The sequence below is a fragment of the Mobula birostris genome, chromosome 5, assembly GCF_030028105.1.
Source record: "Mobula birostris isolate sMobBir1 chromosome 5, sMobBir1.hap1, whole genome shotgun sequence".
In the NCBI taxonomy this organism is placed as follows: Eukaryota; Metazoa; Chordata; class Chondrichthyes; order Myliobatiformes; family Myliobatidae; genus Mobula; species Mobula birostris.
The window spans coordinates 208,739,338-208,766,788 of NC_092374.1; the positions used below are offsets into that span (position 1 = coordinate 208,739,338).

General features: G+C 50.2%; 3 protein-coding genes across 3 annotated transcripts in view; 1 reads left to right on the forward strand and 2 right to left on the reverse strand.

The window, feature by feature from the left end:
* LOC140198334 (uncharacterized) overlaps nt 1-2,145 on the reverse strand; it is a 91,516-nt gene extending 89,371 nt beyond the window's left edge. The window contains exon 1 of the mRNA XM_072259430.1: nt 1,678-2,145. Coding sequence (XP_072115531.1) covers nt 1,678-1,696 — 19 coding nt within the window. The 5' untranslated portion in view covers nt 1,697-2,145. The remainder of the gene's footprint in view (nt 1-1,677) is intronic.
* The window catches only part of LOC140198335 (coxsackievirus and adenovirus receptor homolog), a 298,796-nt gene that overhangs the window by 9,055 nt on the left and 262,290 nt on the right, over nt 1-27,451 (reverse strand). The window lies entirely within an intron of this gene.
* The window catches only part of LOC140198333 (uncharacterized), a 157,864-nt gene continuing 132,237 nt past the window's right edge, over nt 1,825-27,451 (forward strand). Inside the window, exons 1-2 of the mRNA XM_072259429.1 lie at nt 1,825-2,107; nt 15,006-15,251. Of these exons, the coding sequence (XP_072115530.1) occupies nt 2,068-2,107; nt 15,006-15,251 (286 nt within the window). The 5' untranslated portion in view covers nt 1,825-2,067. The remainder of the gene's footprint in view (nt 2,108-15,005; nt 15,252-27,451) is intronic.

The window sequence follows — 27,451 nt, forward strand, 5'->3', positions numbered from 1 at the left end:
GTTGCCATGTCCAATCAAGAACCTATCAATTTCTGCCTTAATATGCACCCACAACCTGGCCTCCACAGCTGCATGTGGCAACAAATTCCACAAATTCACCAGCCTCTGGCTAAAGGAATTTCTCCACATCTCTGTTTGGAAAGGGCCCCTCTCTATCCTGAGACTGTATCCTCTTGTCCTGGAATTTCCCACCATGGGAAACATCCTTTCCACATCCACTCTGTCCAGGCCTTTCAACATCTGAAAGGTTACGAAGAGATTCCCCTCATCCTTCTACCTTACAGTGAGTACAGACCCAGAGCCATCAAATGTTCCCAGTATGGTAACCCTTTCATTCCTGGAATCATCCTTGTCTGGAATCATCTGGCCAAGACTTGAACACAGCTTGTGCACTCTATGAATCCGTGCATGGATATATTCAAGCTATGCGGTCTACTTTTGCAGACATTGAACAAAAAGCCAAGGATCTGACTGTGTGAAGATTATCAACAACAAACTCGAAGAAAACACAAGCAAAATCATGCATATGATGATTTCAGTGGTTCCAGCACTCTTGATCCACTTGTTGAATCTCAAATACCTTCTCAGAAGTTTAAAAGCCAAACATTTCTTGCCATTATTGACAGCTTGCTTTCTGCTCTGTCAAAAAGGCAGAAAAGCTTATCTAAAGGTAAATGGTGTTCTTGGATTCCTTCATCAGTTACAGTCGTTTACAGCTGAAGAGATCGTAAAGAGGTCATCAAATCTTATTAAATCATATCCAGAAGATCTGGAAGAAAGTCTTAATGAAGGATTTGTACAGTTTCTGAACTGTTGAAAACTGATCTTGCTTCTTATTTTGGTGCCAAACAAGACCTTGTAGAGTTAGACTTGTACCGTTTGATAACTAACAATTCTTTGGAGTCATGTTTTCCAAATGTAGAAAATGCCTTGTACATCTATTTGTCACTCACGGTTACTAACTGCAGTGGAGAACGCTCATTTTCAAAACTGTAAAGGATTAAAAATGAAGCAACACACATCAAAGTTGCTGGTGAACACATCAGGCCAGGCAGCATCTCTAGGAAGAGGTACACTTGATGTTTCAGGCCGAGACCCTTCGTCAGGACTAACTGAAACATCGACTGTACCTCTTCCTAGAGATGCTGCCTGGCCTGCTGCGTTCACCAGCAACTTTGATGTGTGTTGCTTGAATTTGCAGCATCTGCAGAATTCCTTGTGCTTGAGGATTAAAAATGAACTAAGGAGCACTGTGGGTCAAAACAGATTGAACAATCTCACTCTAATGAGCATTGAACATGAACTTCCGCGTGAAGCAGACCTTTCCAGTATCGTCAAAAAATTTGCTCATGCTAAGTCTAGAAAATCTAACTTTTAAATTGTAGTTTTGTTACTTCTGACATTTGAAATTGATACCTACATGTAAGTAATACTATTACTGAAGTGTCAGGTATTTGTCATATTATCTGGCTGTATAGCAAATGAAAAAATTGAATTACTTTACTATGCAAGTAAATAATTTATGTTTTAATACTTATGCACATTTTTTTTTAATTTAGTGCCCCTTTATAACATATGCTACAGGCCCCGCTCTAGCTTAATCTGGCCCTGACAGGAGAGCTGGGGAATGAAGACAGTGGGGGAGGTGGATGAGGCTGGGAATCTCCACACTCTCACCTCCGGGACAGATCCCCATGCTGAGCCCGGTGATAATTCCGGACGCTGCTCCTTACCCTGACCGATGAAGGTGAGTGTGAGGATGCTGGCCGCCCCCATGCCGCCGGCTCCAGCCGTTTCTAAGGAAACCCCCCTCCCCGAGGGAGGCGCACTCCACACCGCGTCACGCTTCGGGGTTCGTTGATCCCGCTCCCCGCAGGCCGCTTTCGTCCGTCCCGCTGTCGTCGTCGTCGGCTTGGCCTCTGGCCAAGGGCCTCGGCCGACAAACGGGCTCGGGCCTGCCGCGTTGCCTGGGAGACGGGGACGGCCTCGGCCTCGGCCGACAAACGGGCTCGGGCCTGCCGCGTTGCCTGGGAGACGGGGACGGCCTCGGTCGGTGCAGGAGCCAGCATGAAGTTTGCTGATGTCGTCCTGCTGTGCTCCGGCTTGGGTAAGACCCGTTTCCGTCTGAGTGCAGCAAATGGAGCATCCGCAATCAGCCTGGTGATCAGTCTGGGCCGAGTCTTGTCATAAACACCAGAAAGTCTGCAGATGCTGGAAATCCAAAACTAACACACGCAAAATGTTGGGAGGCAGTCAGCAGCTCTGAGGCAGCATCTATGGAAATGAATGAACAGTTGATTCATGTCAGCCAGGGAAATCTGAGGAAAAGTGCCAGGAATTGATTGTAAACTGAGGATTGGAGTCTAATGAAATCAGTAAGTGCCGGGGAAGAAGCTAGCAGGTCAAAGCATCTGGAGATCAGTGGGAAGAGAAGTGTTCATATTTGGTGTCTGGGACCCAACATTTTGCCTCACATCAGTGGTAGAGAAAACGTTGGAAACTGTTATTAAGTAGTTAATAGCTGGGTATTTAGAAAATCACCAATCAAGCAGGGTGAGCATGATCTTGTGAAAGGGAATCGTGACAATTTTCATGGAAGGCTTTAAGGATGTAACAGATGGTGGATAGAAGGGAGCTTGCAGATGTCGCTTATGGGGATTTCTAGAAGCCTAACCCTTATAAAAGACAACACAAGATATGGGTACATGCAATATATTGATATTGATTAATTAATGGTTAATTAATAGGAATCAAGATTCTACATAGAGTCATAGTTATACAGCACAGAAACAGGCCCTTCACTTAACATACATGTCGGCCATTTATGTCAGTCATCCTTGAGCTAGCACCATTTATCTGTGCTTGGCCCACATCCTTTAAACGTTTGCGAAGCACATGCCATGTTAATGTCCATCAGACAGTGCAGTAGAATAGGGCTATTTGACCTATTGAGTACCTACCTCTATCACCTCCTCTGGCAGTTGTTCCACATAGCCACTGCCCTCTGTGTGGAAAAGGTTACCCCTTCAAATCACTTCCCTTTCAGCTTAATCATGAGCCTTCTAGTTTTAGACTCCCTTACACTGGGGAAAAAAGACTAACTGTATTTATGCCCCTCATGATTTATAAATCCGTTCTTATGCTTCAGAGAAAGAAAAGGCCCAGCTGATCCAATCTTTCCTGAAAAACCCATGTCTTCCAGTCCTGGTAGCATTCTTGTTAAACCTAAAATGTCTTTTACAAGATAGATGTTGAGATATTTTCACCAGTGGGAGAACTTCAAACAAGTGAGTTACCAAATAAGCGCTGGCCACTTAGAACCAAGAATTGAGGCTTAGTGAGAAAGTAAGGAGGCATGGGATCCAAGGGGACATTGCCTTGTGGACCCAGAACTGGCTTGCCCACAGAAAGCAAAGAGTGGTTGTAGATGGGTCATATTCTGCATGGAGGTCGGTGACCAGTGGTGTGCCTCGGGGATCTGTTTTGGGACCCCTACTCTTCGTGATGTTTATAAATGACCTGGATAAGGAAGATGAGGGATGGGTTAATAAATTTGCTGATGAACAAACATAAAATGCTGTTTTGATAATGAAGTTGGCCTCTCTTCTCATCATGTGCCCAAACCATCTCCAACATTTCTTCGTGATGGTTTTGGCCATGTCCTCTTGATGACATGGAAGGAGTAGGGTGTGGTTGCAGATTTTTCTTGGCCAGAATATGTGGAGGATATTCCGGAGGGCCATGTTCTGGAATAATGATATCTTGGGCAAGATCATTCTCTGTCATGCATCAGCATTTGGACTCGTACAGCAGTGTGGACAGAACACAGCTCTGGTGCAGTTTTACCTTGGTGTAGATGCTTATTTGGCTGATCCCCGTATGTTGCTCACTGATCTGAAGACATTTCTAGCTTTGGTTAATCTGCAGTGGATATCGTCTTTGATCCCACCATTCTGCCAAATGATGCTGCCCAGGTAGGTGAACCTGCTGGTGCTGGGTAAGTAGATGCCATATACCTTGATGAGCAGAAGAGACTCGACATTCAGGGTTATGGTCATTTGGTAAATAGGAGGCCTTCAGAAGTGAAATTTTGAGAGTAGGAAGCTTGTCAGAATAAAAGGTAAAGATTGTAAATGTAGGGACCCCTAGTTTTCAAGAGGTATTTTGGCCCTGGTTAGGAAAAAAAAGGAGATGCATCACAGGTATAGGCTGAGAGGACAAATGAGGTACTTATGGAGTACAGGAAATGCAAGAGGACAGGTATGTAAGAAATCAGGAGGGCTAAAAGAAGGCATGAAGTTGGCCTAACAGATAAGGTGAAGGAGAATCTTGGAAGGTTCTACAGATGTGGTCAGTGTCGGCATCAGAGGCCTACTGAAGTTTGGAGTATAAATATAAAAAGAGCAGACTTGGGAAAATCCAGTCTTTTTTTCGGCTACTCAGGCACGGGTAGTGTGAGTATGGGTATTAGAGCCCTGCGGAAGTTGGGAGAGAGAGGATAAAAGAAGCAGATTCGGGCAAGGCCAGTCTTTCAGGGCTGTACAGGCCTGGTAAGTGTTGGCAGCTGAAGCCTAAACACAGCTGTCAATAAAAGGCAGTTCAGCTCAAGTGGTGTAGCCATTGTTGGTGCAGCCAATGTGTAAGTATACCAGTGATCGGGTGGGAAGGCTTTGGCCTCTCCACCTATCTTTGTATTACCAGAGGCCAACCTGAAAATGCCCCTTTTATTCCCAATCACTATCTCCTGCCTGTTAGCCATTCCGATATCCATGCTAGTATCTTTTCCGTAACGTGATAATATTTTATCTTGCTAAACAGCCTCGTGTGGCACCTTATCAAACACCTTCTGAAAATCTAAATAAATGACGTCCATAGTCTCTCCTTTGTCCACCTTACTTGTTACTTCTTCGAAGAACTCTTAACAGATTTTCCAGGCAAGATTTCCCTTTACAGAAGTCATGCTGACTTTGACTTATTTTAGCATTTGTCTCCAAGTACTTCGGTACCTCATCTTTAATAGCAGACTTCAACACTTTCCAAACCACTGAGGTTAGGCTAGCTGGCTGATAATTTCCTTTCTTTTGCTTTCCTCCCTTCTTAAAGAGTGGAGTGACATTTGTCTGAATCAAGTCATTCTTGACAGATCATGACCAATGCATAAGAACATAAGAAATAGGAGCAGGAGTAGGCCATCTGGCCCATCGAGCCTGCCCTACCATTCAATAAAATCATGGCTGATCAGTCTGTAAACTCAGCTCCATTTACCTGCCTTTTCTCCATAATCCTTAATTCTCTTCCTATATAAAAATCTATCTAACTGTTCCTTAAGTATATTTAATGAAGAAGCCTCAACTGCTTCCCTGGGCAGAGAATTCCAAAGATTCATGACTCTGGGAAAAACAGTTTCTTCTCATCTCCGTCCTAAATCTTCTCCCCTGAATCTTGAGGCAATGTCCCCTAGTTCCAGTCTCATTTACCAATGGAAACAACTTTCCTACTTCTGTCTTGTCTATCCCTTCCAAAATTTTGTAATTTTCTGTAAGATCCCCTCTCATTCTTCTGAACTTCAGAGAGGACAGTCTCAGGTGACTCAATCTCTCCTCATAGGTTAACCCCTTCATCTCTGGAATCAATCTGGTGAACCTCCTCTGCTCTGATTCCAAAGCCAGTATATCCTTCCTCAAGTATGGAGACCAGAACTGCACACAGTACTCCAGGTGCGGCCTCACCAGTACCCTGTTTAGTTGCAGCATGATCTCCCTGCTCTTGATTTCAATCCCTCTAGTGTTACGTGTCCACAGTTTTGTTTTCCTGGGAGTCCATAGTTTTGTTTCTGTGAGCGTTACCTTATGACATATGCTGACAGTATAAAAGAAATGTGGGCATAGTGCTGAGAGGGAGTCGAAGGAAAGAGAGAGAGTGAAGATTGCAGACTTCGAACTATCCTGGAACAGCTCACGATCGAGAAGGATAAGGTCTAATGCTTACCCAGACCCAAAGGATTGGGTTAATCAGCGGCACACTGTGCATTGGAGAGACATGTCTGTCCTTCGTATGATCCATGGGTGTGGATTTCGTTACAGTCACTTTGTGAAATCGCTCTTCGTGGACTTCGGAACAGTATTCCTCGGCTGGGATCTTTGGTAACCGTTTCTTCGTTCGCTAGCCGAGGAATCTTTGGGATTCGTTGTGATCGCCTCGTCACTGCACTGTGAATCGACAAGTCTCTCGTCTCACCTATTTTGTGAATTACTGGGACTCTCTGAACTGCCACTTTAAGACTGCGTGAGTAAGATTTGTTTCAGAATGGGTTCTAAGTTTGACTGTAAGGGAGCTATAGATGCTTAACACTGTTAACTTCTGTTTAAGAAAGTAGTTTATTATTTAATTTTGTATATTTTTGAGTAGATGTAAATAAATATAGTGGTTTTAATATTAAAACCCGACTCAATTTGTCATCACTTGCTGCTGGTACGTTACGAAATCGTAACACTAGCAATGAAGGCCAACATTCTGTTTGCCTTCTTAATAACCTGTTGTACCTGCAAGCCAACTTTTTGCGATTCATGCACAAGCACTCCCAAGTCCCTCTGCACAACAGCATGCTGCAATCTTTCACCATTTAAATAATATTCTGCTCTTCTATTATTCCTTCCAAAGTGGATGATCTCGCATTTACCAACATTGTATTCCATCTGCCAGACCTTGGCCCACTCACTTAACCTATCCGTAACCCTCTGCAGACTTTCCACATCCTCTGTACAATTTGATTTTCCACTCAGTTCAGTGTCATCAGCAAATTTTGCTACGCTACACTCAGTCCTCTCTTCCAAATCATCAATGTAAATGGTAAACAGTTGTGGGCCCAGCACTGACCCCTGCAGCACCCCACTCACCACAGACTGCCAACCAGAGAAATACCCATTTATATCAACTCTCTGCCTTCTATTGGTTAACCAATACACTATCCATGCCAATACACTTACTCTGACTCCATGCATCCGTATCTTATTTATAAGTCTCTTGTGTGGCATCTTATCAAACGCCTTCTGGAAATCCAAGTATGAGACATCCACCTGTTCCCCTCTATCCACTGCACTCATTATGTCCTCAAAGAACTCCAGTAAATTTGTCAAACAGGACCTGCCCTTTCTGAATCCATGCTGCGTTTGTCTAATGCAGGGGTCCCCAACTTTTTTTGCATCGCGGACTGGTTTCATATTGACAATATTCTTGCGGACCGGCCGACCTGGGGCTGGGGGTCGGGGGGTAGGGTTGCCAACAGACAAGAGTAGCAGTCAAATACGTTGTGTTTACCCAGAGAAAGACTACAATGACCATGAAGCCTTGCGCGGGCACCAGTGCGCATGCGTGTCAATTTTTTCCCTGCAAACCGTTTTGGCGATTCTGTGGGGGGGCAGGGTTTAATCACGACCGGAATATCAGTTATAAGTGTCTAATACACTCAATTTCGTTTCTAAAAGGGTTTATCTAAAGAATTTAATATTAAACACACAGCGCATATTTTCCTCGCGGGAATATAGTGATAAGTCAATTATCGGGGAGGACAGGGGAGCTTGAAGTAAGTGTTGAACGAACTTCCAGTAGAACTGGTAGAGGCAGGTTCGATATTATCATTTAAAGAAAAATTGGATAGGTATATGGACAGGAAAGGAATGGAGGGTTATGGGCTGAGTGCAGGTCGCTGGGACTAGGTGAGAGTAGCGTTCGGCATGGACTAGAAGGGCTGAGTTGGCCTGTTTCCGTGCTGTAATTGTTATATGGTTATATAAGTAAGTCAATAGCATCATAACATTTTAAGTAACGTTTGGATATTAAACACACAGCACATATTTTTCCTGTATGAACATATAACATCATTGCAACACACCAATATCGCACATATTTTTCCTGTATGAACATATAACATCATTGCAACACACCAATATCGCCAACACACCAAGCCCTGGGCTTGTTTTCCTGCAACAAGACGGTCCCATCAGGGGGTGATGGGAGATAGCGATACTCGAAGGGGGTTCCTTATGTCCAGTCTATTCCGCAATATCTCAGGATATTTAGACTTGACTTTGATCCGGAATGCCAGCAGAGATGTTATGTCAAACATACTTTTCAGCCCACTGTCATTTGCAAGCTCGAGCAGTTGATCTCCTTTCCGCGCTGACAGGAATGACGCGTGGTAATGACATCGCGTGCGTTCAAGCTCCACAGTGGGCGTGACAGGGAATGAGGAAAGGTGCGGCTGACTCCTATCGCCAAATGAATCGTTTCCTCGCAGCCCAGTAGGGCATGCTCTGCGGCCCGGCACCGGTCCGCGGCCCGGTGGTTGGGGACCACTGGTCTAATGGAACCACTCCTTTCTAAATGTTTTATTATTTCATACTTAATGACAGCTTCAGGGATTTTCCTGACTACAGATGTTAAGCTAACTGGCCTATAGTTGCCCGTCTTTTGCCTACATCATTTTTTAAAAAGTGGTGTGACATTTGCTGTCTTCCAATGCGCCAGGACCTGCCCAGCGTCTTGAGAGTTTTGATAAATGATTACAAACGCATCTACTGTAACCTCCGCCAATATCTTCACGCCAATATCTTCAGCACCCTGGGATGCATCCCATCAGGACCAGGGGACTTATCTACCTTCAGGCCCCCTAGTTTGTTCATCACTATCTCTTTAGTGACTGTGATTTTATCGAGGTCCTCACCTCCCATTTCATCCATAACATCATTCTTTGACATATTAGACGTGTCCTCCACCGTGAAGACCGACACAAAATAGTCGTTCAATGCCTCAGCCATTTCCTTATCACCCAATATCAATTTCCCCTTCTCGTCTTCCAAGGGACCTATGTTGACTTTAGCCACCCTCTTCAGCTTTATATATTTATAAAAATTTCTGCTATCTGTTTTTATATTTTATGCTAATTTACTTTCATACTCTATCTTCCCTTTCCTTATTTCTTGTTTAGTTGTTCTCTGTTGGTTTTTAAAGTTTTCCCAATCCTCCAGTCTCCCACTACTCTTCGTGATTTTGTACACGAGCTTTTAATGCATCCATTGTTTCTTCAGCAAAACATCTGGCCAGGGGACTTATCCATCTTAAGACCTTTGAGTTTCTCTCACATTTTTTCCTTGGTAATAGAAATGGCACTCACTCCTGCTCTCTGACACTCATGGAGCTCTGGCACACTGCTAGTGTCATCCACCGTGAAGACAGATGTATCGTACCCATTAGACCATAAGATTTAGGAGCAGAAGTAGGCCATTCAGCCATCAAGTCTGCTTCGCCATTCGATCATGGGCTGATCCAATTCTTCCAGTTATCCTCACTCCCTTTGATGCCCTGGCTAATCAAGAACCTATCTATCTCTGCTTTAAATACGCCCAATGACTTGGCTTCCACAGCCGGTCATGGCAACAAATTCCACAGATTTACCACCCTCTGACTAAAGTAATTTCTCTGCATCTCAGTTCTAAAATGACATCCTTCAATCCTGAAGTCGTGCCCACTTGTTCTAGAATCCCCTACCATGAGAAATAACTTTGCTATATCTAATCTGTTCAGGCCTTGTAACATTCGGAATGTTTCTATGAGATCCCCCCTCATTCTCCTGAATTCCAGGGAATACAGCCCAGGAGCTGCCAGACGTTCCCCTCATACGGTAACCCTTTCATTCCTGGAATCATTCTCGTGAATCTTCTCTGAACCCTCTCCAATGTCAGTATATCCTTTCTAAAGAAAGGGTTTAACTGCCATTTCTTTCTCCCCCATTACTACCTCACAGCATCATTTTCTAGTAGTCCAAGATCAACTCTCACCTCCCTTTTTCTCTTTGTATAACCGAAAGATCTTTTGGTATCCTCCTTTATATTAATGGCTTGTCTGCCATCAAATTTCATGTTTTCCTATCTTATAGCTTTTTCAGTTGCCTTTTGTTGGATTTTAAAAGCTTCCCAATCATCCAACTTCCCACTCACTTTTGCTAACTTTCTGTCCTTTCCTTGGCTTTTATGCAGTCCTTACTTCTTTAATCAGCCATGGTTGCCAACCCTTGCCATTTGAGAATTTTTTCCTTTGTAGGACATATCTATCCTGCACCAGAAACTTGAGCTACCTCTGCTCTGCCATCATCCCTGCCAGTGTCCTCCTGCAATCCACCTGGGCAAGCTCCTTTCTCATGCCTCTGTAATTCCCTTTATTCCATTGCAATACTGATGTGTGTGATTTATGCTTCTCCCTCTCAAATTGCAGTATGAATTCAATCATTTTATGATCACCGCCTCCTGAGGGTTCTTTTATGATCAGCTCCCTAATAAGATCTGGGTTATTACACAACACTGAATCCAAGGTAGCCTTTCCCCAGGTGGGTTTAAGCACAATCTGCTCTAAGAAGCCATCCCTTAGGCATTCAACAAATTCCCCACCAACCTGATTCTCCCAATCTCCTTGCATATTGAAATCCTCCTTTACAATTGTGTCATTTCACTTATTACATGCCTTTTCCAGTTCCCTTGACAATCTCAACCTCACATCTTGGCTACTATTTGGAAGCCTATATATGATTCCAATGTTGGTTTTTATTCCCTTGCAGTTTCTAACTGTACCTACAAAGACTCAACATTCTCTGACCCAATGTCACCTTTCTACAGATGTAATTCTATCACTCACCAACAGAGCCACACCACCATCTATGCATGTTAAGCTCCTAACTATGGCCTTCTTTCAGCCATGATTCAGTGATGCCCACAACGTCACACTGACCAATCTCTAATCATGCCAAGTGTTCATCCGCCTTACTCCGAATGCTACGCTCAATTAAATACAGCTCCTTCCATCCTGCATTCTTTGCCCTTTTGAATTTTGTTCCTGTGGTACAATTTAATTCTTAGCTCTGTCTGCATTTCTGCCCAATCATGGGCTTGTCCTTCCTTACATTCATGTTACATGCATCCTCTGCTTGTAAACCTGCTGTCTCATCCTCAGCTCTATCATACTGATTCCCATCCCCCTGCCATATTGGTTTAAACTACTCCCGACTGCTCTAGTAAGTCTGCCCGCAAGAATATTGGTCCCCCTCGGATTCACATGCAACCAATCCAGGTTGAATAGGTCCCAACTGCCCCAGAAGAGATCCCAATTATCCAGAAATCTGTATTCCTGCCCCAGCTCTAATTCTTTAGCCATGCATTTATCTGCCACCTTATTCTATTCCTAGCCTCACTGTCGCATGGCACAGGCAGCAATCCTGAGATTGCTACCTTTGAGGTCCTGCTTCTCAGCTTCCTTCCTAACTCCCTGTATCCTTTTTTTCAGGATCTCCTCCCCTTTTCTTCCTGTGTTGTTGGTACCAATATGTACGCGACTACTGGCAGCTCACCCTGCCTTTACAGGATACTGTCCAGAAACATCTTGGACCCTGGCACCTAGAAGGCAAACTGCCATCTGTGTTTCCTTTTGCATTAACAGAATTGCCTATCTGTCCTCCTAACTATAGAGTCCCCTATTACTGCTGCCATCCTCTTCTGTTCCCTACTCTTCTGAGCCACAGGGCCAGACTCAGTGCCAGAAGCATGGCTGCTGTTGTTTCCACCAGGTAGATTCCAACGCCCCCAGCAGTTCTCAGAATGGAGTGCTTATTGTTGAGGGGGACGGCCTCAGGTGTGCTCCCTACAATCTGACGTTCTCCCTTTCACCTCCTGGCAGTCACCCATTTATCTGTCTCCTGTAGCTTTGGGGTGACTACCACCCTGCAGCTCCTGTCTATCAGTGCCTCACTTACATACCAACTCAAACATCACTGAGATGCTGCTCCAGTTTCTTTAACACTGTGTCGAAGGAGCTGCTCCTCGATCCTCGATGCCCTGCCGCAGATCTGGTTTGGATCTAAGGACTCAATATTTGGTTTGGATTGCTTGCATAATTTGTGTTTTTTTTTCTTTTTCTTGTGCATCCAGTGTTGGTCTTGTATTTTTGTATTCATTTTTTTTAATTGGGTTCTTTCAGGTTTCTTGCTTTGATAACAAGTGTACTTTGAATCTTTGAAGTACCCTGAAACCATATCCTTAACAATTAACTCCAATATTTTCCCAACCATTGAGGTCTGACTAACCGGCCTATAATTTCCTTTTTTCTGCCTCTCTCTGTTCTTGAAGAGTGATATTTACATTTTTCCAGTTTTCTGGAACTATTCCAGAATCAATTGATTCTTGTACGATCATTGCTAATGCCTCCACATTCACTTCAGCCACCTCTTTGAGAAACGTGGGGTGTACACCATCTGGTCCAGGTGACGTCTCCACCTTCAAACCTTTTAGCTTTCCTAGAACCTTCTCCCTAATAATGGCAACTACACACATGTTTGACTCCAGGCACTCTGGAACATCCGCCATACTGCCAGTATCTTCCACAGTGAAGACTGATGCAAAATTCTTACTCAGCTAGTCCAATCACTAACAAGAGAAAATCTGCAGATGCTAGAAGTCTAAGCAACACACACAAAATGCTGGAGGAACTCAGAAGGCCTGGCAACAGCTATGGAAAGGAGTCCACTCATCTCTCTTTTACACTTTATGTATCTGAAGAAACTTTCGTATCCCCTTTACTTTCGTATTCCATCTTTCTCTCCTTAATGACTTTTTTAGTTGCCTTTGGTTAGTTTTTAAAAGCTTCCCAATCCTCCAACTTCCCACTAATTTTTACTGTATTATATGCCCTCTCTTTTGCTTTACTGTTGGCTTTGACTTATCTTGTTAGCCACGATTGTGTCATCTTGCTTTCAGAATACTTCTTCCTCTTCAGGATGTACAGTATATATCTAGTGCCTCCCTCATGGCTTCCTGAAATTCCAGCCATTGCTGCTCTGCTGTCATTCCTGCCAGTGTTCTTTCCCAATGAATTTTGGCTAACTCCTTTATCATACCTCTGTAATTCCCTTTAATCCACAGATACACCTAACGTTTGCTCCTGTATCTCAAATTTCAGGGTGAATGCGATCAAATTATGATCACATGTCCCTAAGAGTTATTTTACCTTAAGCTCTCTAATGAACTCTAGCTCTAAAAAACCTTCTTGTAGACATTCTAGAAATTCTCCTTCTTGGGATCGAACTGCAACCCAATTTTCCCAATTAACTTGCACATTGAACTCCCCCATGACTATTGCAACATTTGGCATACATTTCCATCTCCGTTGTTTTAGTTTGTTGACTACATCCTTACTACTGTTTGAGTAACTCCCAGTCGGGTCCTTTTTCACTTGCAGTTTCTTAGCTCTACCCACAATGACTCAACACCTTTTGACTCTATGTAGATATTTCTCAGAGAGTTGTGAATCTCTAGAAATTCTTTGACCTTAAAGATGGTGTAGGAGAGATCATTAGAGGAACGAAAGGTTGAGGGATTTAAATCCGGTAAAGAATAGCCATATTGATTAGCTGGAGTTAGATCAGTAGAAAACCAATAGAATCAATAGGTGGGGTGAGGCAAACTTGAGCTCAATAAAAATTTACTGATTGACAAATCAAACTGTAAAGAACCATATGAGAGCTACTATATTTTTATCAATTAACAGAGCATAAGGGAGTGACTAGTGGTGCCCCTTAGGGGGACCGCTGCTTTTCACATTGTTTGTCAATGATTTAGATAGTGGAATTAATGCTTTGTAGCAAAGTTTGCGGATGATACGAGATAGGTGGAGGGGTAGGTGGTGCTAGGGAAGCAAAGCAATTGTAGCAGGACTGAGACAAATTGGAAGAATGGGCAAAAAAGTGGCAATGTTCAGAAATGTACGATGAGCAATAATTTGGACTATTATCTAAATGGGGAGAAGGTTCAAACACCAAAGGTGCAGAGGGACTTAGGAGTCTTCATGCAAGACTCCCAGAAGGTTAATTTACAGGTTGAGTCTGTGGTAAAGAAGGCAAATGCAATGTTGGCATTTATTTCATGGGGAATAGAATATAGAAACAATGAAATAATGCTGAAGCTTTATAAGACACTAGTCAGGTTACACTTGGAGTATTGTCAACAGTTTTGGGCCCCTTATCTCAAAAAGGATGTGCTGTCAATGGAGATAGTTCACGAGGTTGATTCCAGGAATGAAGAGGAGTGTTTGGCGGCTTTGGGCCTGTACTCACTGGAATTTAGAAGAATGTGGGGGGATCTCATTGAAACCTACCAAATGTTAAAAGGTCTAGATAGGGTGGAGGTGGAGAGGATGTTTCCTATGGTCAGGGTATGCAGAAGTAGAGAGCACAGCCTCAGAATTTACGGGCGACCCTTTAGAACGGAGGTAAGGAGGCATCCTTTTCGCCAGAGAGTATCAAGTTTGTGGAATGCTCTGGTACAGACTGTGGTGGAAGCCAAGTCCATGACCATATTTGAGGCAGAAGTTGATCATTTCCTGATCGCTCAGGGCATCAAAGGATATGGTGAGAAGGCAGGTGTATGGGGGTGAATGGGATCTATGTCTTATAGTCTTAAGTGTACCAGAGAGAATTTGTGGGTTCAAGGGATTTGGTGAGGATATTGGTGGGCAAGGGAAACCGGTGACCTTGAGAACTGCGGTTGTAGAATACTCATCATATTCTGAAGGTACTCAGCAGGTCAGGCAGCATCCATGGAGGGAAATAAACAGAGAATGCTTCAGGCTGACACCCTTCATCAGAATTCATAGGTGATGCCTAACCTGCAGAGTCAAATCAGTGTTTTGTGTGTATTGCTCCAGATTTCCGGTGTCTGCAGAACCTCTTGTTTAAATGGTCAACTGGTGCCGGGAGAACTGGTGACTGGGGAGTGAACTGGTCACTGCGACGAATTGGGGGAACTGGTGACTGGGTCAACTAGTCACCAGGACAAACTGGATAACTGGTGAACTGGTGGCCGGGGGAGGAAATGGTGACCTTGGGAATTAGACCATTTCTGTGGACCAAGACGAAACAAGAGTATGTGACTGCCAGCCATCTAAACTCTACTACTCCTTTCTTGCAGGAATTTTAGATGGAGCCTCTTTACCACACAAATATTCCACTGTTTTGCTATCTGCTTTACCAAGAGAAGTAATGGAAAGGGACAATGTGAGGCAATGGGAGTACATCACTCCAACTTCAAAATATGATGGGAGTTCAGAGGCTGATCAAGTGAAGGTAAATTCAAGCAGAAAGTCTCCTTCAGTCAATGAAGTCCAGTTGAGAAGTTACAATGGTACCATGCGAAGAGAATCTTCAATCCTTATAGGTACGTTCCCACCTCATAATTCCACATTGATAAGGTCATAGTGTCAGAGACGTACAGCATAGATACAGGCCATGCCAAAAATCATGTAAACTGGCTAAACCCACTGACCTGTACTGGCACCATCGCCTTCAGTACCCCTACAATTCATGTACCTATCCTAACTTCTCTTAAACATTGAAATCGAGCTCACGTGGACCTATTGTGCTGGCAGCTCATTCCACACTCTCACAAGTCTCTCAGTGAAGAAATTTCCCTTCATGTTCCCCTTAAACTTCTCACCTTTCACCCTTAAACCATGACCTCTGGTTGTAGTTCTACCTAACCTCCGTGGAAAAAGCGTGCCTGCATTTACCCTTTTTCTGCCCCTCATTATTTTGTATACCTCTATCAAATCTCTCAGTCTTCTACATTCTAAAGAACAGTCCTAACCTAGTCAATCTTGTAACTCAGGACTTCCAGACCCGGCAACATCCTTGTGAATTTTCTTTGCATTCTTTCAGCTTTGTTTACATCTTTCCTGCAGGTTGGTGACCAAAACTGTACACAATATTCAAGATTCAGCCTCACCAGCGTCTTATACAACTTCAACATAACATACCGTATTCTGTACTCAATACATTGAGTTATAAAGTCCAATGGGCCAAAAGCATTTTTTACAACCCTATCTACTTGTGATGCCACTTTCAACAAACGATGTACCTGTATTCCCAGATCCTGTTGTTCTACCACACTTCTCAGTGCCCCATTGTTGACTGTAGAAGACCTACCATAAAACACGCACTTTGGTGGAAGAAATAAACGGACAGAGTATTACTTATATGGGGAAAGAATCCAATATTCAGAGATGCAAAGGGACTTGGGAGTCCTTGTGCAGGATACCTTAAAGGTTATCCTCCAGGTTGAGTCGGTGGTGAAGAAGGCGAATGCAATGTTGGCATTCATTTCTAGAGGTATAGAATATAAGAGCAGGGATGTGATGTTGAGGCTCTACAAGGCACTCGTGAGACCACACGAAGTATTGTGTGTAGCTTTGGGCTTCTTATTTTAGAAAGGATATACTGACATTGGAGCGAGTTCAGAGAAGATTCACGAGAATAATTCCAGGATTGAAAGGATTTCTTTATGAGGAATGTCTGGCAGCTTTTGGGCTGTATTCCCTGAAGTTCAGGAGAATGAGGGGGGATCTCATAGAAGCATTCCTAATGTTAAAAGGCCTAAAGAGATTAGATACTTCCCATTGTAGGGGAGTCTAGGACAAGAGGGCACGACTTCAAGATTGAAGGATATCCATTTAGAACAGAGATGTGGAGAAATTACTTTAGTCAGTAGGTGATAAATCTGTGGAATTTATTGCCACGAGCGGCTGTGGAGGCCAAGTCATTGGATGTATTTAAGGGAGAGATAGGTTCTTGATTAGCCAGGGTATCAATGGGAATGGGGAGAAGGCAGAGGAGTGGGGATGACTGGAAGAATTGAATCAGCCATGATTGAGTGGTGGGGAAGACTCGATGGGCTGAATGGCCTATTCCTGCTCCTGTATCTTATGGTCTTACTCTAGTTGTTCCTATCGAAGTGCAAAATTTCACAGCTGTCTGCGTTAAAGTCCATCCTCCATTTTTCAGTCCATTTTTTAGCTGTTGCAGATCCCTCAGCAAGCCATGATATCCTCCCTCACTGTCCACTACATCCCCTCCAACCTTGGAGTCATCCGCAAGTTTGCTGATCCAATGAACCCCCACATTATCATCTAGATCATTGATATAGATGTCAAACAACAAAGGACCCAGCACCAATCCCTGCAGCACACCAGATCTCCAGTCAGAGAGGCAACCCACTATGACTGCTCCCACAAACCCAATGTCTAATCCCAATATGCATCCTCATCCTGAATAGAACATAGAATAGTACAGCACAGTACAGGCCCTTCGGCCCACAATGTTGTGCCGACCCTCAAACCCTGCCTCCCATATAACCCCCCACCTTAAATTCCTCCATATACCTGTCTAGTAGTCTCTTAAACTTAACTAGTGTATCTGCCTCCACACTGACTCAGGCAGTGCATTCCACGCACCAACCACTCTCTGAGTGAAAAACCTTCCTCTCATATCCCCCTTGAACTTCCCACCCCTTACCTTAAAGCCATGTCCTCTTGTATTGAGCAGTGGTGCCCTGGGGAAGAGGCGCTGGCTATCCACTCTATCTATTCCTCTTATTATCTTGTACACCTCTATCATGTCTCCTCTCATCCTCCTTCTCTCCAAAGAGTAAAGCCCTAGCTCCCTTAATCTCTGATCATAATGCATACTTTCTAAACCAGGCAGCATCCTGATAAATCTCCTCTGTACCCTTTCCAATGCTTCCACATCCTTCCTATAGTGAGGTGCAACTGAATGCCACATGACTGAACCTTCTTGACCAGGTTCCCATGAGGGACCTTGTCAAAGCATTTGCTGAAATCCATGTAGACAACATCCATTCCCTTCCCTTCTTCCACTTTCCTGGCATTTGTCAGACATGACCTACCATGCACAAGGCCATGCTGACTGTCCTTAATCAGTCTGTCCAAATACTTCTTTATCTAGTTCCTGAGAATATCTTTTCCACAACTGATGTCAGACTCACCGGCCTACCTGTATAGTTTTTTGACTTCTGTTTAGAGCCTTTTTTAAACAGCAGAACATCATTGACTATCCTCCAATCATCTGGTACCTGTCCTCTCACTGAGGATGTTTTAAATATCTCTGCTAGTGCCCTGGCAACTAATGCATTTGCACGTAGGATCCAAGGGAACACCTTGTAAGGCCCTGAGGATTCATTCATTCTGATTTGTCTAGGGTAGCAAACACCTCCTCCTCTGTAATCTGTACAGAGTCCATGAAGTTTGTGCTGCTTTGCCTCACTTCTATAGACTCTGTATCCATGCCCTGAGTAAACACAGATGAAAGTAATGCATGCACAAACAAGAGTGAATCTGCAGATGCTGGAAATCCAAGCAATACACACGAAACGCTGGAGGAACTCAGCAGGCCAATCAGCATCTATGGAAAAGAGTACAGTCGACATTTCGGGATGAGAATTTTCAGCAGGATTGCAGTAGAGTTAAAAGGTGGGTGGAGGGGAGGGGGAAACATAAGGTGATAGGTGAAACCAGGAGGGTAAGTGGTGAAGTAAAAAGCTGGGAAGTTGATTGGTAAACCAGCGCGATGGTAAAAGAGATAGTGTTGTGGTCACTACCTCCAAAATGTTCTCCACTGAGAGATCTGTCATCTGACCAGGTTCATTTCCTAATACCAGAACAAGTACAGCCTCTCCTCTAGTTGGCTTATCTACATATTGTGTCAGGAAACCGTTCTGAACACACCTAACAACTTGTAGCTCAGATCAGTACAAAGAGGTATGATTTAGTGGCCATTACAGAGATGTGGTTGCATGGTTGAGAGGAATGGGAATTAAATATCCAAGGATATCAGGTAATAAGGAAGGATGGGCAGGAAGGTAAGGAGGGTGGGTTAGTGCTATTAATTAAAGATGAGGTCAGGGCGAAAGAGACGATATAAGATCTAAGGAGCAGAATATTGAATCCATGGGTAGAGATTAGGAATAGTAAAGGGGAAAAAAATTCACTGGTGGGAGTTGTCTATCGTCACTGAATAATAACATTACAGTAGCACAGGCAACAAACAGAGAAATATCTGAGGCATGTAAGAATGGAACAGCAGTGACATGGGGGACTTTAACTTGCACATAGATTGGGTGAATCAAGTTGGTCAAGGCAGTCTTGAGAATGTATTTGTGATGGCTTTCTTGAGCAGCATGTTGCTGAAATTACAAGGGAACTTGCTCTCTTAGATCTAGTCCTGTGCAACGAGACAGGTAAAATTAGCAATCTTGTAGTTAAGGATCCTCTTGGGAAGAGTTTCTGTTACAAATGGAGGGTGCAATAGTTCAATCTAAAACCAGTGTATTATGTCTAAATAATGGAGACTATAATGGGATGAGGGCGCTTTTGGCTAGTGTAGACTGGGAACTCAGGCTATATGGTGGGTCAGTTGAGGAACAGTGGAGGATTTTTTCCAGTGCATATTAAAAGTATATTCCAGTTAAAAGCAAAGGTGGGGAGAGCCAGACTTGGATAACTAAGTGTAACGCTCAGATATATTGGCTCGTATATGTCTAGGTTAAGTCCCGCCCAGCACCTGCCTGAACGCTTCCCACGGAGTCGGTGGCTGCACTACTGCCGCCCGAATGAATCCCAAACATCAATCATCAGCCAGCACACACAGTACGTTTTACCCAGTACACTTTATAGATATTACTAAGTCTACATGATTAATATAGATTCGATACAGAAAAGGAAGTAATGAAAAAAAAATGCTCCAGACTTATCAAAGTTCAAGTTCTTCGTGCACAACTGTTGGAGCTCGATCGATTCCTGACGACCACCTGGATCCTGTCGACTCACGGCTCGGGACCACCCAGAGTGATCGACTGGAGCCTTTCCGCACGTTCACAGTCCTCCCCGTCTCTCCTCCGACTCCCGGCCTCTCCTCCGACTCCCCGCCAAAAACCCCATCCACCGTCCTCCTCATCTCTCCCCCGACTCCCCGTCTCCCCCCCGACTCCCCGTCTCTCCGCCGTCCTCCCCGTCTCTCCTCCGACCCCCCCGTCTCTCCACCGTCCTCCCCGTCTCTCCTCCGACTCTCCACCTCTCCGCCATCCTCCCCATATCTCCTCCGTCCTCCCCGTCTCTCCGACTCCCCACCAAAAACCCCGTCCACCATCCTCCTCGTCTCTCTCCGACTCCCCGTCTCTCCACCGTCCTCCCTGACCCTCCTCCGACTCCCTGACTCTCCTCCGACTCCCCGTCTCTCCTCCGACTCCCCGTCTCTCCTCCGACTCCCCGTCTCTCCTCCGACTCCCGGTCTCTCCACCGTCCTCCCGGTCTCTCCACCGTCCTCTCCGTCTCTCCTCCATCCTCCCCGTCTCTCCTCCGACTCTCGGTCTCTCCTCCGACTCTCGGTCTCTCCCCCGACTCCCCGTCTCTCCCCCGACTCCCCGTCTCTCCCCCGACTCCCCGTCTCTCCCCCGACTCCCCGTCTCTCCGCCGTCCTCCCCGTCTCTCCTCCGACCCCCCCGTCTCTCCACCGTCCTCCCCGTCTCTCCTCCGACTCTCCGCCTCTCCGCCATCCTCCCCATATCTCCTCCGTCCTCCCCGTCTCTCCGACTCCCCACCAAAAACCCCGTCCACCATCCTCCTCGTCTCTCTCCGACTCCCCGTCTCTCCACCGTCCTCCCTGACCCTCCTCCGACTCCCCGTCTCTCCTCCGACTCCCCGTCTCTCCTCCGACTCCCCGTCTCTCCTCCGACTCCCCGTCTCTCCTCCGACTCCCCGTCTCTCCTCCGACTCCCCGTCTCTCCTCCGACTCCCGGTCTCTCCACCGTCCTCCCGGTCTCTCCACCGTCCTCTCCGTCTCTCCTCCATCCTCCCCGTCTCTCCTCCGACTCTCGGTCTCTCCTCCGACTCTCGGTCTCTCCTCCGACTCCCCGTCTCTCCGCCGTCCTCCCCGTCTCTCCTCCGACTCCCCGCCAGAAGCCCCATCTGCCGTCCTCTTCATCACTCCCCCGACTCCCCGTCTCTCCACCGTCCTCCCCGTCTCTCCTCCGACTCCCCGCCAAAAACCCCGTCCACTGTCCTCCTCGTCTCTCCTCCGTCCCCCCGTCTCTCATCCGACTCCCCGTTTCTCCACCGTCCTCCCCGTCTCTCCTCCGACTCCCCATGTCTCCGCCGTCCTCCCCGTCTCTCCTCCGACTCCCCGTCTCTCTGCCGTCCTCCCGTCTCTCCTTGGAATCCCCGCCAAAAATCCCGTCCGCCGTCCTCTCCGTCTCTCCCCCAACTCCCCATCTTTCTGCCGTCCTCCCCGTCTCTCCGCTGTCCTCCCCGTCTCTCCTCCATCCGCTCCATGTCTCCTCCGACTCCCCGCCAAAACTCCCCTCCACCGTCCTCCCCGTCTCTCCACTGTCCTCCCCGTCTCTCCACCGTCCTCCCCGTCTCTCCTCCGACTCCCCGTCGCTCCCCCAACTCCCCGTCTCTCCTCCGACTCTCCGCCAAAAACCCCGTCCACCGTCCTCGCCGTCTCTCCTCTGACTCCCCGCCAAAAACCCCGTCCGCCGTTCTCCCATCTCTCCTCCGATTCGCCGTCTCTCCTCCGACTCGCCGTCTCTCCACCGTCTTCCCCGTCTCTCCGCCGTCTTCCCCGTCTCTCCGCCGTCCTCCTCGACTCTCCTCATTCCTCCCCGTCTCTCCTCATTCCTCCCCGTCTCTCCTCATTCCTCCCCGTCTCTCCTCAGACCTCCCCGTCTCTCCTCAGACCTCCCGGCCTCTCCTCCGACCTCCCGGCCTCTCCTCCGTCCTCCCCGCCTCTCCACCGTCCTCCCCGCCTCTCCACCGTCCTCCCCGCGTCTCTACCGTCCTCCCCGTCTCTCCTTCGACTCCCTGCCAAAACCCCCGCCGTCCTCCCCGTCTCTCCTCCGACTCGCCGCCAAAAACCCTGTCCGCCGACCTCCACGTCTCTCCCCCGACTCCCCATCTCTCCTCTGACTCCCCGTCTCTCCACCGTCCTCCCCATCTCTCCGCCGTCCTCCCCGTATCTCCGCCGTCCTCCCCATATCTCCGCCGTCCTCCCCGTCTCTCCCCCGACTCCCCGTCTCTCCCCCGACTCCCCGTCTCTCCCCCGACTCCCCGTCTCTCTACCGTCCTCCCCGTCTCTCCTACGACTCCCCGTCTCTCCGCCGTCCTCCCCGTCTCTCCTCCGACTCCCCGTCAAAAACCCCGACCACTGTCCTTCCCGTCTCTCCTCCGTCCTCTCCGTCTCCCCTCCGACTCCCCACCAAAAACCCCGTCCACCGTCCTCCTCGTCTGTCCTCCGACTCCCTGTCTGTCCTCCGACTCCCCGTCTCTCCCCCGACTCCCCGTATCTCCGCCGCCCTCCCTGTCTCTCCCCTGACTCCCCATCTCTCCTCCGACTCCCCGTCTCTCCACCGTCCTCCCCATCTCTCCTCCGACTCCCCGTCTCTCCTCCGACTCCCCGTCTCTCCTCCGACTCCCCGTCTCTCCTCCGACTCCCCGTCTCTCCTCCGACTCCCCGTCTCTCCTCCGACTCCCCGTCTCTCCGCCGTCCTCCCCGTCTCTCCTCCAACTCCCCGTCTCTCCGCCGTCCTCCCTGTCTCTCCGCCGTCCTCCCCGTCTCTCCGCCGTCCTCCCCGTCTCTCCTTCGACTCCCCGTCTCTCCTTCGACTCCCCGTCTCTCCTTCGACTCCCCGTCTCTCCTTCGACTCCCCGTCTCTCCGCCGTCCTCCCCGTCTCTCCGCCGTCCTCCCCGTCTCTCCTCCGACTCCCCGTCTCTCCTCCGACCCCCCGACTCTCCTCCGTCCTCCCCCTCTATCCACCGTCCTCCCCGTCTCTCCTCCGACTCCCCGTCTCTCCACCGTCCTCCCCGTCTCTCCTCCGTCCTCTCCGTCTCTCCTCCGACTCCCCACCAAAAATCCCATCCGCTGTCCTCCCCGTCTCTCGTCCGATTCCCCGTCTCTCCGCTGTCCTCCTTGTCTCTCCTCTGACTCCCCGTCTCTCCGCCGTCCTCCTTGTCTCTCCTCCGACTCCCCGTCAAAAACCCCGACCACCGTCCTCCCCGTCTCTCCTCCAACTCCCCACCAAAAACCCCGTCCGCTGTCCTCCCCTTCTCTCCTCCAACTCCCCGTCTCTCCTCCCACTCCCCGTGTCTCCACCGTCCTCCCCGTCTCTCCTCCGACTCCCCGTCTCTCCACCGTCCTCCCCGTCTCTCCACCGTCCTCCCCGTCTCTCCTCTGTCCTCTCCGTCTCTCCTCCGACTCCCCACCAAAAATCCCGTCCGCTGTCCTCCCCGTCTCTCGTCCGACTCCCCGTCTCTCGTCCGACTCCCCGTCTCTCCGCCGACTCCCCGTCTCTCCTCCGTCCTCCCTGTCTCTCCGCCGTCCTCCTTGTCTCTCCTCCGACTCCCCGTCAAAAACCCCGTCCGCTGTCCTCCCCTTCTCTCGTCCGACTCCCCGCCAAAATCCCCGTCCGCCGTCCTCCCCGTCTCTCCTCCGACTCCCCGTCTCTCCTCCGACTCCCCATCTCTCCTCCGACCCCCCATCTCTCCTCCGCCCTCCCCCTCTATCCACCGTTCTCCCCGTCTCTCCTCCGACTCCTCATCTCTCCTCCGACTCCTCACCTCTCCGCCGTCCTCCCCGTCTCTCCTCCAACCCCCCGTCTCTCCTCCGTCCTCCCCCTCTATCCACCGTCCTCCCCCTCTATCCACCGTCCTCCCGGTCTCTCCACCGTCCTCTCCGTCTCTCCTCCATCCTCCCCGTCTCTCCTCCGACTCTCGGTCTCTCCTCCGACTCTCCGTCTCTCTGCCGTCCTCCCCGTCTCTCCTCCGACTCCCCGCCAGAAACCCCATCTGCCGTCCTCTTCATCACTCCCCCGACTCCCCGTCTCTCCACCGTCCTCCCTGTCTCTCCTCCGACTCCCCGCCAAAAACCCCGTCCACTGTCCTCCTCGTCTCTCCTCCGTCCCCCGTCTCTCCTCCGACTCCCCGTCTCTCCACCGTCCTCCCCGTCTCTCCTCCGACTCCCCGTCTCTCCACCGTCCTCCCCGTCTCTCCTCTGAATCCCCGTCTCTCCGCCGTCCTCCCCGTCTCTCCTCCAACTCCCCATGTCTCCGCCGTCCTCCCCGTCTCTCCGCTGTCCTCCCCATCTCTCCTCCATCCGCTCCATCTCTCCTCCGACTCCCCGCCAAAACTCCCCTCCACCGTCCTCCCCGTCTCTCCACCGTCCTCCCCGTCTCTCCACCGTCCTCCCCGTCTCTCCTCCGACTCCCCGTCTCTCCTCCGACTCCCCATCGCTCCTCCAACTCCCCGTCTCTCCTCCGACTCTCCGCCAAAAACCCCGTCCACCGTCCTCGCCGTCTCTCCTCTGACTCCCCGCCAAAAACCCCGTCCGCCGTTCTCCCATCTCTCCTCCGACTCGCCGTCTCTCCGCCGTCTTCCCCGTCTCTCCGCCGTCCTCCCCGTCTCTCCGCCGTCCTCCCCGTCTCTCCTCATTCCTCCCCGTCTCTCCTCAGACCTCCCCGCCTCTCCTCCGACCTCCCGGCCTCTCCTACGTCCTCCCCGCCTCTCTACCGTCCTCCCCGCGTCTCTACCGTCCTCCCCGTCTCTCCTTCGACTCCCCGCCAAAAACCCCGTCCACTGTCCTCCTCGTCTCTCCTCCGACTCCCTGCCAAAACCCCCGTCCGCCGTCCTCCCCGTCTCTCCTCCGACTCGCCGCCAAAAACCCCGTCCGCCGACCTCCACGTCTCTCCCCCGACTCCCCATCTCTCCACTGACTCCCCGTCTCTCCACCGTCCTCCCCATCTCTCCGCCGTCCTCCCCGTATCTCCGCCGTCCTCCCCATATCTCCGCCGTCCTCCCCATCTCTCCTCCGACTCCCCATCTCTCCTCCGACTCCCCGTCTTTCTACCGTCCTCCCCATCTCTCCCCCGACTCCCCGTCTCTCCGCCGTCCTCCCCGTCTCTCCTCCGACTTCCTGTCAAAAACCCCGACCACCGTCCTTCCCGTCTCTCCTCCGTCCTCTCCGTCTCCCCTCCAACTCCCCACCAAAAACCCCGTCCACCGTCCTCCCCGTCTGTCCTCCGACTCCCCATCTGTCCTCCGATTCCCCGTCTCTCCACCGTCCTCTCCGTCTCTCCTCCGTCCTCCCCATCTCCTCCGACTCCCAGTCTCTCCCCCGACTCCCCGTATCTCCGCTGTCCTCCCCGTCTCTCCCCCGACTCCCCATCTCTCCTCCGACTCCCCGTCTCTCCACCGTCCTCCCCATCTCTCCTCCGACTCCCCGTCTCTCCCCCGACTCCCCGTCTCTCCGCCGTCCTCCCTGTCTCTCCTCCAACTCCCCGCCAAAAACCCCGTCCGCCGTCCTCCCCATCTCTCCTCCGACTCCCCGTCTCTCCTCCGACTCCCCGTCTCTCCGCCGTCCTCCCCGTATCTCCGCCGTCCTCCCCGTCTCTCCTTCGACTCCCCGCCAAAACCCCCTCCGCCGTCCTCCCCGTCTCTCCGCCGTCCTCTCCGTTTCTCCTCCGACTCCCCGTCTCTCCTCTGACCCCCCATCTCTCCTTTGCCCTCCCCCTCTATCCACCGTCCTCCCCGTCTCTCCTCCGACTCCTCACCTCTCCTCCGTCCTCCCTGTCTCTCCTTTGACTCCCCGCCAAAAACCCCGTCCGCCATCCTCTCCGTCTCTCCGCCGTCCTCCACGTCTCTCCTCCGACCCCCTGTCTCTCCTCCGTCCTCCTCCTCTATCCACCGTCCTCCCCGTCTCTCCTCCGACTCCCCGTCTCTCCACCGTCCTCCCTGTCTCTCCACCGTCCTCCCCGTCTCTCCTCCGTCCTCCCCATCTCTCCTCCGACTCCCCGTCTCTCCCCCGACTCCCCGTATCTCCGCCGTCCTCCCCGTCTCTCCCCCGACTCCCCATCTCTCCTCCGACTCCCCGTCTCTCCCCCGACTCCCCGTATCTCCGCCGCCCTCCCCGTCTCTCCCCTGACTCCCCATCTCTCCTCCGACTCCCCGTCTCTCCACCGTCCTCCCCATCTCTCCTCCGACTCCCCGTCTCTCCTCCGACTCCCCGTCTCTCCACCGTCCTCCCCATCTCTCCTCCGACTCCCCGTCTCTCCGCCGTCCTCCCCGTCTCTCCGCCGTCCTCCCCGTCTCTCCGCCGTCCTCCCCGTCTCTCCTTCGACTCCCCGTCTCTCCTTCGACTCCCCGTCTCTCCGCCGTCCTCCCCGTCTCTCCGCCGTCCTCCCCGTCTCTCCTCCGACTCCCCGTCTCTCCTCCGACCCCCCGTCTCTCCTCCGTCCTCCCCCTCTATCCACCGTCCTCCCCGTCTCTCCACCGTCCTCCCCGTCTCTCCACCGTCCTCCCCGTCTCTCCTCCGTCCTCTCCGTCTCTCCTCCGACTCCCCACCAAAAATCCCATCCGCTGTCCTCCCCGTCTCTCGTCCGATTCCCCGTCTCTCCGCTGTCCTTCTTGTCTCTCCTCTGACTCCCCGTCTCTCCGCCGTCCTCCTTGTCTCTCCTCCGACTCCCCGTCAAAAACCCCGACCACCGTCCTCCCCGTCTCTCCTTCAACTCCCCACCAAAAACCCCGTCCACTGTCCTCCCCTTCTCTCCTCCAACTCCCCACCAAAAACCCCGTCCGCTGTCCTCCCCTTCTCTCCTCCAACTCCCCGTCTCTCCTCCGACTCCCCGTCTCTCCACCGTCCTCCCCGTCTCTCCTCTGTCCTCTCCGTCTCTCCTCCGACTCCCCACCAAAAATCCCGTCCGCTGTCCTCCCCGTCTCTCGTCCGACTCCCCGTCTCACCGCCGACTCCCCATCTCTCCTCCGTCCTCCCTGTCTCTCTGCCGTCCTCCTTGTCTCTCCTCCGACTCCCCGTCAAAAACCCCGTCTGCTGTCCTCCCCTTCTCTCGTCCGACTCCCCGCCAAAATCCCCGTCCGCCGTCCTCCCCGTCTCTCCTCCGACTCCCCGTCTCTCCTCCGACTCCCCATCTCTCCTCCGACCCCCCATCTCTCCTCCGCCCTCCCCCTCTATCCACCGTTCTCCCCGTCTCTCCTCCGACTCCTCATCTCTCCTCCGACTCCTCACCTCTCCGCCGTCCTCCCCGTCTCTCCTCCAACCCCCCGTCTCTCCTCCGTCCTCCCCCTCTATCCACCGTCCTCCCCCTCTATCCACCGTCCTCCCCCTCTATCCACCGTCCTCCCCCTCTATCCACCGTCCTCCCCCTCTATCCACCGTCCTCCCGGTCTCTCCACCGTCCTCTCCGTCTCTCCTCCATCCTCCCCGTCTCTCCTCCGACTCTCCGTCTCTCTGCCGTCCTCCCCGTCTCTCCTCCGACTCCCCGCCAGAAACCCCATCTGCCGTCCTCTTCATCACTCCCCCGACTCCCCGTCTCTCCACCGTCCTCCCTGTCTCTCCTCCGACTCCCCGCCAAAAACCCCGTCCACTGTCCTCCTCGTCTCTCCACCGTCCTCCCTGTCTCTCCTCCGACTCCCCGCCAAAAACCCCGTCCACCGTCCTCCCCGTCTCTCCACCGTCCTCCCCGTCTCTCCTCCGACTCCCCATCGCTCCTCCAACTCCCCGTC